The sequence below is a fragment of the Chiloscyllium plagiosum genome, unplaced genomic scaffold (genome assembly GCF_037043375.1).
Source record: "Chiloscyllium plagiosum isolate Xiang-an unplaced genomic scaffold, Cpla_swu_hap1 HiC_scaffold_4, whole genome shotgun sequence".
NCBI lineage: Eukaryota > Metazoa > Chordata > Chondrichthyes > Orectolobiformes > Hemiscylliidae > Chiloscyllium > Chiloscyllium plagiosum.
The window spans coordinates 76065985-76078434 of NW_028270142.1; the positions used below are offsets into that span (position 1 = coordinate 76065985).

General features: G+C 38.2%; 1 protein-coding gene across 2 annotated transcripts in view; it reads right to left on the bottom strand.

Moving 5' to 3' along the window:
* xkr4 (XK related 4) overlaps positions 1 to 12450 on the bottom strand; it is a 506923-nt gene that overhangs the window by 12356 nt on the left and 482117 nt on the right. The window contains exon 3 of one of the 2 annotated variants that reach the window (XR_006311413.2): positions 4194 to 5237. Coding sequence is in view for 1 of the 2 variants with exons in the window: in XM_043688364.2 (XP_043544299.1) it covers positions 4309 to 5237 (929 nt within the window). In the remaining variant the exon portion in view is untranslated. Of the gene's footprint in view, positions 1 to 2400; positions 5238 to 12450 lie in introns of those variants that run through there. The other variant, XM_043688364.2, reaches the window with a different exon arrangement.

Here is a 12450-nt window from a genome sequence, read left to right on the forward strand (position 1 = left end):
TGAGAGAAATTATTAACAAAAGAGTATCAGGGCTTGGTAATGAAAGAAGATGACATGGAAAAGAATACAATGTCCAACTTAATGCAAAGTCAAAAATCACAGAACATCAGGTTATAGTCCAACGGGTTTTATTTGAAAACACTACTCTCCGGAGTGCTGCTCCTTCATCAAGTGCTAGTGAAAGAGGAAGACCTTAGATATAGAATTTATCAGGATATGTCAAAAGATCATACAACTCATGCGAATGAATTGAATACAATTAAGGCGGCTCATAAATCTTTAATCAGTTAGAATGGAGGTGCAAGTTTCAATTGATTAATATGCAAATCTTGGAATTTCTTTCAAGTCACTGCCCCGAGATAACTGAATGTTTTATCAATATAAAGGAGGTGTCACCTACGGTCAGACAGCGTACTTTGGATGTGAGATATTGTTTGGAATCTGTCTGTGTCTTTACCTGGAGTCAGGCTGGTTTTATTTCCAAAGTAGGAGTTTATAAAATGCTACATTGACTGACTATCTACAAGTTGCATGTTGTTTGAACAATATTAGAATGCATCTGCAAATACATGATTTTGAGATGCCGATGTTGGACTGGGATGTACAAAGTTAAAAATCACACAACACCAGGTTATAGTCCAACAGGTTTATTGGAACCTCTAGCTTTTGGAGCGCTGCTCCTTCATCAGCTATATACTCCACAACCACCTGATGAAGGAGCACCGGTCCGAAAACTAGTGCTTCCAAATAAACCTGTTGGACTATAACCTGGTGTTATGTGATTTTTAACTCTGCAAATACAAATCTGCAAATGCAAATTCACCCTACAGATTTATATGTGCATGCTTGTGTGCGTGTGCACGAGAGAGAGGGGGAGAATGTGTGTATGTCAGGAGGAGAGAGAGAGAGAGAGAGAGAGTGTGTGTTTATGTGTGAGTTTGAAAGAGTGCATGTATGAGTGTGAGGGAGTATATGCATTTGAGAGAGTGTGTAAGAGTGTGTCTATATATGTGAGTGTATATTGTCTTACAGGAGGTGTCACTTCTTTATATTGATAACATCTTAAGTTATCTCAGGGCAGTGACTTGAAAGAAATTCTGGGATTTGCATATTACTCAATCAAAACCTGCACCTCTATTCTAACTGATTAAAGATTGAAGAGCCATCTTAGGTGTGTTCAATTTGTTCACATGAGTTCTATGACCCTTTAACCTTTTCCTTATAAATTCTATATCTAATGTCTTCCTCTCTCACTAGCATTTGATGAAGGAGCAGAACTCTGAAGACTAGTGTTTTTCCAAATAAACCAGTTGGACTATAACTTGGTGTTGTGTGATTTTTAACTTTGTCCAACCCAGTTCAACACCAGCTCCTCCACATCAGAACTTAATGCAGAAAGATTTGAGGATAAATAGTCAAGTAAATCACATACAGTGAATATTGAAGGAAAATCTACTAATTATAGGTTAGTTTCTGTGGGATACTATACGGCAGTAGTTTTTTTTAGAAGTCCACAGTACAATATTTTGGAAATATTTAGACTGAATATGTATGATTTACTATGGGACTCAAGTGTCAAATTCCCAGATGTGTATAACATCCATCACCAATAGAATGATGATTTACCATTATGATGGAAATACTTTCATGGCTATATGGAGAGGGCAGGGAATCACAATGGTTGCGTAGCTTTTTTACAGCTGGTATAGGTATGATGGGCTGAATGACCTCTTTCTGTTCTGTTTTATTCTGCTTTGCTAGTCTTTACTGGGAATTCCATTATCATTTCTTAGCATTCCACCTACCTTATATAAACCACTTGGTATTATTTCTATTCATTTCTTTTCTCATCAACTTACTTAATTTCCTTTTCAAAATAGCTATATGATTTGACTCAACTATTTCACATTCTAGCAAGCTCCAGCTTTTAAATTTGCAAAGGGATCACAGATTTTTTGTAGTAATAATTTGATGTTCAAAGAAGTTTTAAAAATCTGAACTCTAAACTGTAAATTTTAAATATGGATATTAAATAACGGACTTTCCAATGATGACAGAAGTACAGAATTTCAGGGAAGATTGATGTCTGCAATCTTTAAAGCACCCTTTTATTGTTTGTTACTAGTATTTGACATTATTGTAAAGTGTTTCTCCCTTAAAACATGGATTAAATGCAAAGTCCTTTGAAGTGGTTGACTAATTAAATTAGAGATTGCAGTCACTGTTGACCGAAAGGCCTTTTTTTACAGTTCACTAAGGCTATCTTGGGCAAAGATTCAGCCTATGTCCACAACAAGAGAATGTAAAAGCTGCCTAATATGATTCTATAGTAACTTTATTAATTAACTTTATACTGTAAATAACAAATCGAACAAACATTTATTTGCTAATTAGTAACTGTATAAATTGTTTATTTGAATATGAATTTAGGGACAAAGAATAAATGACTTTTGCTGCAATTTATATCATTGTGTAAAAATTACAAAACTACTCAATGTAGTCAACAAATCAGAGATATGTTTGATTGATGAAAATATCAATTAATCAATGGTGCAATATGAACCATTTTCACCCAACCTAAACTCTCTGAACTGCAATCATCCTCCACAAATTACTGATAACTGTCAATCTGGCTGTAGTATACTATGTATTCGAAATACTGACCAAAGTTTCTGCTTCAAAATTACTATAATGCCAGAGGACTACAAGTACAGATTGACAAATAATAACCTATTTGGCAAGAGGTCATTTAATATCTACACATTAAGATATCCATGGCTGACATGTATAGAATACTGTACAACTGAAACATTAATGCAAATTATGGAAAATTGGAGGAATTTTATCTTGCACTAAATTAACAGATTAAAACACCTTTTAACATATATGATATACATAGTGTTCAGTTAATCAAAAAAGTAAAATCCCGAAACAAGTTTTTATCCTTTATAAAAGTTTTCTTAATTACAATGTTTTTGAAAAGAAAGAACAATTTTTCTAACCTATTCTTTGCATATTCTCTTTGAATTTAGATTTTTCAGACAAAAGCACTTGTATCGGTAATTATTAATAACAGAAACTTAAATATTGTACAATAAGTAAAAACAGCTTCTACTGACAAGCAAGTTCAATCTTTTCTAATGCAATGATTTTAAAGCTTCTCCCTACCACAGTCGCAACCAATCACTCATAATTGATCTATACAATTATACTGCCACAGAATGCAATGCCATTGTACACTCAACAAAGTAGAAATTATTTTACCAATCTTCTCTTGCAACAGTCTGCAAAACGTTTTGCCCCTCATTATTCTTTTTATAGAGTGCACATTCTGACTGCACGAGTAATGACTACAATCTGGATTTGTAGCTCAATAGCGCTTTCAATATTGAGGGAAATTTCATAGTCAGTTAGTAGAACTGGGTTTGTTGAGAACTCTTTCCAATATTTGGAAATTAGTTTGGCAGCATGTGCTTATACTCTACTTAAATAAGTCTCACCCAATGCACTAATAGAGTGTGTCTGAATTTGTAGAGGTTGAAACAAAATTAATAATTTCATAGCTTTTGCTTCACTTCTACACTGAGATCATTACAACCATTTCTGATATTAAAAATCCAGGGCTATAAGCTCCATCAGATTACTAAACAGCTACGAAGTGCAGGCTTGTGTTTTGGTACAGATACTTTTACTTAAGTTTTATACATGTATTTAGATATTTAAAATTCCATTTCAGTTCTCATCATGATATAATCTGGAATGGAAAGCTGCCAAGGTTGTTTTCAACATCTGCATAAAATTTAGTTCACAATATCACGATTATCCATTTAAAAAGTTACTTTCAACTATAGTTCACAATATATATTTAAAAAAAAAATTACAATTTAAACTCCTGATTACATAAATCGAAGAGATAGATTTTGCAAATATTATTCATTCTAAGATACTAGAAAATGTGCATATTCATACTGCCAGCAAAGAATGCATTTTGAATTCTTGACAGCTCAGAGAAGCCCAATTTGGTAAATTTTATTGGCAGATGAATTAGCACCATATTATTAAAGTTCTAACAAAATGGTAATCATAGTAATGTTAGTCTGCCTCACCAAAATTCATTAATATTGATGCTCAAGGCAGCACTTAAATCAATATACTGTGTGCATCAAAATCTGATTTATAAAGAATATGTTTACCATATCTCTCTTTGCAGCACACATTGAAAATCTTCCACCCATTGTTACACCACAACCCTACTTTCAACCTCTGGTTTGGCAAGTGATTTTCTTAATAAAACAATGTGTTAACTTATCACAGAGTAGTTTCATACTCCAGCCGTTCTTCAATGAGGGCTTCATCCTTGTATTGAAGTTGAGGTGGAGAAGATACACATTCAAAAGCAAGGATAGCCTTTCGTAGACTTCTGTCCAAAACATGTCTGTCCCATGCTGGATATTTGTTTCTCAAAAGATCAATTTTGATCACTGTTTCTTCTATCCTTGGAGTGCGAGAAGATGGTGTAGGGGGTGCAGTAGATCTAACCTGAAAAACAGGCATGCTACCATCCCTTTCTGTGAATTTCTGTTCCCTATTTTGGGTCATAGCCCTCAAAGTATTTGCTGCTGTCTCTGCAGGCAAATTGAAAGTAGCCACAGGCTCCTTGCAAGCACACCTTTGTGACTGGCCAAACCTTGGTCCATTTGGATGAAAAAAGGCATAGTACATCAACATAAAAACAATTCCAGTCAAAAAACTACTAAAGACAACACAAAGCGCTGGTATGGCAAAAGCATCTGTTATTTGAGGTGCTCGGTACAAATACCACAGTGCACTCAAGACAGTGTTTTCCAAGAGGATTACAAAGTAGTAGATAAAAAGTCGACACCGAGTTCTTCCTTCTTTAACATTGAACCAACTGAAAATGTAGATTATTCCTACAACCATGTCAAATACAATCTCCTCCCATTTGGTTATGCAGAACTCCGTTTCACAATGAACAATCCAGAAAGTCATGATGCACCAATGCAAGACAATGAAGATCCCAAAATACAGCTGGAAAACTGATGCAAACAAAGCAAAGGTGATGACTCTGGCTGCAATAGTGAAGAAATGCCAACAGAACTGAATGATAACAGCCATGTAGCTGATGGGTTTTTTATCATTCCTGGAATCACGAAGAGCTTTCTGGTAAGATGCCAAGGCCCAGGCCAACGACACAAGGGATGCTGCAGCTGTAAGGCCTACAGAAGAGAAAGAAGTTCACAGTTAGTTAATAATTTTAAATCAATGATGGAGGAGAAACTATGAATAAAATAATCCCTATGAAATACCTTTGTCAAATTCAAGTTGACATCTTTTTTAAAAGATCTTTCCAAAACATACATAACCAATTATGTGAAACTGTTTTAAAAATGCCTTTCATTTGTCAGTTTATTCAATTGTTTTTCATAAAATATGAATTTTCTTAAATCACTGCATTGGATTGCTGTGATTAATCAGTGTATTATCTGATGAAAATATTTGGCCTTCAATTTTAAGCATTGGAATGCATATGATTCCCAAGGTCGGTGGCGAACAGAAGGAGTTTAGGGATGTAATTAACAGCTGGCCATATTCCATAAACATCTATGCTAAGCTGTCAAAACCTGGCAGGCAGAACTAGGCATTCTTAAACAAAAAGCTGCAACCTTTGATTGAAGTAAATGATGAGAGTATCCTGGATGCAGTTATACAGTGCAAGTTAATTAAATGGCAAGGAAGGCCCAAAGCTGTCTCGTGAGATCCAGAGAAGCATTCCCACTCGTCTTAGCACTCAAAAAAGCCTAATATCAAATGTGACTGATTTTTCACCTTGCATAGATATTTTTTATTTCATTTTCCTGGCATATTTGACTTCCTAGAGAATCTGACTTTGCTCCCTCAGTCAGATCACTGACTAATACTGCAGATGGGCCTCACTGATTAACAGGGCTTGATCTGCATCAAGATGTATATTAATGAACCCTGCTTTTTTTGTATGGACATTGTACTACTCAAAATGATAAGCTGACATCAAACCAAGGGAGAAGACAGAATAAAGGGAAGGGATTCTCTGAGACAGACAATTCTCGAAGGTATATGTATAGATTATTAGTTCTCAGTTCATATTTTTTTCTCGGAGGTCTATTTGTGATTTGTATGTTTTTTTTCTTCAGTGCATACAAAGTATGGCCTACAAATATTTACATAAATAAGATGCAAGATGGTCATTTTTCAAAAAAGAAAAGTTTGTTTGCTTTGTTTACAGCATAGTCCATCTCCAAATAGAAATTATTTGAGTGGTGAAAATAATTGCAGGTTGAGCTGTATTTGCGATATACCTTAGTGGATGAGGTTTCTTCTGGGTACTTAGAGCAGGGCCTGTGTGGTGTAAAATTCCAAGCAGTGGAATGTGGTGAAACGGTTAAAAATTATGTCCCAATACATGTGTGAATCTAACCGGAATGGAGGTGTTGCTTAGTCCCGTGTGAATCTTCTTATCTGTATGTAACCAGAATGGAATGTGTTTTTTAGCCTTGCTCTGCTGTTCACATGAATGTTTATATCTGGAAAAGAGTATATCAGCTGGAAAAGTCTCCAGTTCGGTGAGTCTGCTCCGGGGTTACGTTTAACCGCCGAGCGTGGGTTGTTGGCAACCGCTCTACGAGAACTGACGGCTCCCAGTTTTGGTAACATGTAGAGTGAGTATAAGCCAGACCCGTTGTGGCGACGCTGCGGGGAATAAAATGCCCATATTCTAGCAGACTCGCCTCTTGGTCGTTTGTTCTGTGTCAGACTACTCTCCTACGAACCTGACCTTGAGAATTTTTTAAAACATTTGGCGTAGTCGAGCAGGGTCAATCGCAATTGAGGAGAGATTTTGATACAGAACAATGTTTTGGAAAAAGACTAAGAAACCAGAAGAACAAACTGTGGAGGTCCCGACCGTCCCGGGATGGCATGGATGTGGGCATGTACGTGGCAGTTTGTTTGAGAAAGGATCCCAGTCCTGCCGAAGAACCCCTTGCCTGGGGTACAGCGGAGGATGTGGGCATGTCCAAAAAGCTGAAGCGGAGTTAACAGAATTGAATGGGATTGAACTGAACTGAACTGAGTGGAACTGAAGTGAATCTAATTGAACGGAACAAAATGGAACTAAGCTAAATTGAATTGAAATGGACGGAACTGAATTGAACACAATTGAATTGAACTGAACAGACCTGAACTGAGCTGAATTGAATTACACTGAATTGACTGAACTGAAATTAACTGAAACGAATTGAACTGAATTAAGCATAATGTAACACATGTATTGGGCCAAGCAGTGGAATGTGGTGTAAAATTATGTCCCAATACATGTGTGAATCATAATGTAACACATGTATTGGGCCAAGCAGTGGAATGTGGTGTAAAATTCCAAGCAGTGGAATGTGGTGAAACGGTTAAAAATTATGTCCCAATACATGTGTGAATCTAACCGGAATGGAGGTGTTGCTTAGTCCCGTGTGAATCTTCTTATCTGTATGTAACCAGAATGGAATGTGTTTTTTAGCCTTGCTCTGCTGTTCACATGAATGTTTATATCTGGAAAAGAGTATATCAGCTGGAAAAGTCTCCAGTTCGGTGAGTCTGCTCCGGGGTTACGTTTAACCGCCGAGCGTGGGTTGTTGGCAACCGCTCTACGAGAACTGACGGCTCCCAGTTTTGGTAACATGTAGAGTGAGTATAAGCCAGACCCGTTGTGGCGACGCTGCGGGGAATAAAATGCCCATATTCTAGCAGACTCGCCTCTTGGTCGTTTGTTCTGTGTCAGACTACTCTCCTACGAACCTGACCTTGAGAATTTTTTAAAACAGCCTGCACAACAGCAAAGGTTGGTGCAACGTTTTCAATAATATTCAAAGACGTGACAGGGATGATCCTTGAAATGTGGATAAAAGGATAATTAGAAAGCACTAATTTGAACCTGTCTGATCTTTCTAAAGTGCTTCTTGTACATATGCCCTTTAGCTTTGTGATTTCATGAAGGTATGGAGCCAGATTTTCATTCCTGAATGGAGGTGTAAATCAGATCACAAAAACAGAAGTTTCACATGCAGGAGAAATAACTTTTGTGTGGCTTTCCTATGGGTCAGGAAAACCTTGCATGTAAATTAAACATGTACCTCTGGGTACTTTGGGAGGACCACAGAATATGACTCATATTTTACACACCTGACTCAAAAATTCAGCTTATGGAGGCACTTGTATTCATGAATCCAATATCTCAAGTCCTATTCCTCAAATACTTGAGTGTTGAATAAAGCATTTAACCTTCATAACTACCACATGCAACCACTTACAATTGTTTTGATACAGATTATTTCTCGATAAACTGAGTTCCAAGAAACATATTACATAGCCTGTCTATGCACCTGCCAGCTGCCGTGGCTGTCTGGAAAGTCATTCCAGGAACATCACGCCTAATTCTTGATAACACCTGCCTTCCACACGAGTAAAATTAAACCATTGAGGCAGTTTCTCCCAAGTTGGGTCTGCAAAATTGGGAGTGTTCCTGACACTACTCACTTAATTTTGGAATGAAAATTCAGGCCTATATATATGACTAATTTTCTCAAATATGAATTTCTGATAGGAAGTCTTATCTCTTGCCAAAGCTTACAGAAGAATTCCTGTGAATCTTTCCACTCATTGGAATACATTGCAAACAATGGAAATTCTCAACCCGTTGTTTGAAGAGAGGCTCAGGAACACTCCTTTCTGAATGTAAGTTTGCTCAATGAGCTGGAAGGCTCGTTTTCAGATGTTTCATCACCGTACTAGGTAATATCATCAGTGAGCCTCCAGTGAAGCACTGGTGTTATGACCCATTTTCTATTTATGTGTTTAGTTTCCTTGTGTTGGTGCTAACTCGCTAAATCCTTTCTAAAACTTGGCTTATCATGTTGCTACACAAAGACTATTTGCTTAATGGTGGAGCATGGGTTGATGCAGGAACCAACAAGTGCTTTGTGATTTGGATTCAGGGTCATAGGGCGGCATAGAAACAATGAGCTGTTATGTGGATGGCGTGAAATGGTATGGGTTGATATAGATGGGGCATAGTCTGAGTGTGTAGTGAAGGATAGGGCACTGTTATATGTTTTAGTCTTTCTTCTGAAGTTTCAATATTTTGCCAGTGCATAGATGCAGGACCTTTACCCAGCTTACAACAACATGCAGCATCCTCCGCTGTCAATTCCAGAAAACCCGATAGTCCAAATAATAATCTTCCATTTGGGCAGCCAATTTTAGAAGTCAGGATCATGGATCCTTGAAGTCTCCCAACTTTCCTTATTCATCAAGGGAATATTTAAAAAAAAGATAATGTAGAGATGGTGGCACTGTGATACTGCACTAATAACCTAGAAACCCAGCCTAATTCTCTGAGCACATGAGTTTGACTCGCAATGTAGTTGATAGTTACATTTGAATAAAATAAACTGTACAATTAAAAACTATCCTCAGGACAAATGTATAACCATTATTGATTGTTGTTAAAAATCTATGTGGTTACTGATGGTCTTAAGAAATGAAATCTGTCATAATTACCTGGTTTGGTCTAAACGTAATTCCAGATCCACAAAAATGTGATTGCTTTCTATTTGCTCTCTGAAATGACACTAGTAAGTCAAGCAGCTCAAATGGCAGTTAGGGATGGGCAATAAATGTAGTCCCACTCAATGACTCCCACATCCCATGAGAAATTTTTTTAAAAAATTAGCCAGTTAGCATGTCATCTGGAAAAGTATGACAGTCTTTTATAAACTGATAGATTATAGCAGAACATTTAGAAATATATAATGCAACTAAACAGAGTCAGCATGACTTCATGAAAGGAAAATTATGCTTAACAAATTTATTAGAGTTCTTTGAGAATGTGACAAGCAGGATAGACAAAGGGAAACCAGTATATGTAATATATTTGGATTTCTAAAAGGTGCTTGATAAGGCACCCCATGTCAGGCTACTAACTAAGATAAGAGCCCAAGGTGTTTTTGAATAGTGTATTAGCATAGGTAGAAGGTTGGCTAACAAAAAGAAGACAGACAGTTAGGATAAAGGGGGTAAGCTTCATGAAGGCAACCTGTCACGAACAGAGTGCCACAGGAATCAGTGCTGAGGCCACAATTCTTTACAGTATATTTTATTTTCCTCATCCAAATAATTAATGTGCTATCACCATGTTTAGGGATGAATCAAAAATTGGTGATGTGGTAACTTAAAGGTGATATTTTAAAGGGATCTGAGTGATACGAACTATGGCATGATTTATGTCAAAATCAGATGAGAAGACTGGCAAGGTCCATCTTGACGTCGGAAGCATCTCATTCCATCTTTCATGCTTTTACTGAGCAGTGAGATGAGTTTCTCACTGGACAGCAGCAAGTTGCCAAGTAAGGAGAAATTATTGTTTGTTGAACACCTGGTTGATGGAGCAACTTACCTCAGATTTCTATCTTACCAAATATGCTAACAAGCTAAATGTTGGGAAACTCAAATTCAAGTTAAGTTGGCTACCTGATGGATTCAACTTACTGCTTGCTCCAAAGAACCTCTACGTTGCATTCAAGCAAACAACATCTCAGGACACGATCCACGATACCATGGATATTAGCATCCAGCCTTGCCTACCCCTCATGGTACAGACACAGAGCTGCAGGTACTCCCTTCTCAATGACAATGAGTGGTCACCTAGCTGGTGCAGCACTTGAATAAATTTACTGCACAAGTTGAGCTTGAGAATAGATGATGGAGACATGTCCATCACTTTCTGGTGGAGCATATCTTACTGTTTGCAAAAATAATACTCAGCCCTCATCTGTAGGGTATTTCACCGATGACTCTTCCAAGATCGAAAAATGTCTTTCACTTCTGAAGAAGGGGCACTGATCTTGAAATATTCACTGTTTTCTCTTCACAGATGCTGTACATCTGCTGACTTTCTCCAAGAATTGCAGGTTTTTTTTTCAGATCTCCAATAGCCGTAGTTCATTGTTTTATTTTATCTTTGGGTCCTTATGTTCCCAATTCACACTGAAATTCCAGACACATATTCCCCTCATCAACTCCCCTCTCTTGTTAGCAAACCTGGTCCACTTTTCCTACAATCCCAAAATCCCCACAGCCTCACTGCACCTTCTGCTGTAACTGCAGAAAGCATTTACTTCCTCCCTCATTATCCAAGCACAAAACACACCTTCCAGTGCTTTACCTGCACTTCACACAATCCAGTCTACTGCATTCACTACTCAAAATGTGGTTTCCTCTATATTGGGGAAATGAAGCATAGGCTGGGGTGATCGCTTTGCAGAACGTTTACATTCTATCTGCAAAAATGATCCTGAACTTCCAGTTGCTTGCCACTTCAAAATACCACCCTGTTCCCTGGCCAACATCTCTGTCTCAGGCTTGTTGCAGTGCTCCAGTGAAGCTCAATGCAGGATGAAAAAACAACACCTCATCTTCTGCTTGCGGATCCTCCAACCTTCCAGACTCAAAATCGTCTTCAATAACATTAGGGCTTGAGTTCTCTCTTGTCCTTACGCCAACCCCCACATACCAGGCCTTGCTATCACGTGGTCTGTTATTATACCCCAAGATGGCCTCCTATTTCAAGGATCATAATTTCCCCTCCCACATGGTCAACAATGCCCTCCAGCATATCTCCACCATTTCCTGCACCTTTGCCCTTGAAACCCACACCTCCAACTAATTTAGAACTCCTCTGGTCCTCATTTTCCACCCCACTAATCTCTAGATACAACACATTAATCTCCACCATTTCTGCCACTAACAATCAGACCCCACAATCAGAGATAGATTTCCCTCAAAGTTTGTGAGAAGATTTGTAACTCGGGTGCTCGTTGTTGTGGTTCTGTTCGCCGAGCTGGGAATTTGTGTTGCAGACGTTTCGTCCCCTGTCTAGATGACATCCTCAGTGCTTGGGAGCCTCCTCTAAAGCGCTTCTGGGTTGTTTCCTCCAGCATTCATAGTGGTTTGTCTCTGCCGCTTCCGGTTGTCAGTTCCAGCTGTCCACTGCAGTGGCCGGTATATTGGGTCCAGGTCGATGTGTTTGTTGATAGATTCTGTGGATGAGTGCCATGCCTCTAGGAATTCTCTGGCTGTTCTCTGTTTGGCTTGTCCTATAATAGTAGTTTGTCCCAGTCAAACTCATGTTGCTTGTCATCTGTGTGTGTGGATACTAAGGATAGCTGGTCATCTCATTTTGTGGCTAGTTGGTGTTCATGGATACGGATCGGTAGCTGTCTTCCTGTTTGTCCTATGTAGTGTTTTGTGCAGTCCTTGCATGGGATTTTGTACACTATGTTAGTTTTGCTCATGCTGGGTATCGGGCCCTTTGTCCTGGTGAGTTGTTGTCTGAGAGTGGCTGTT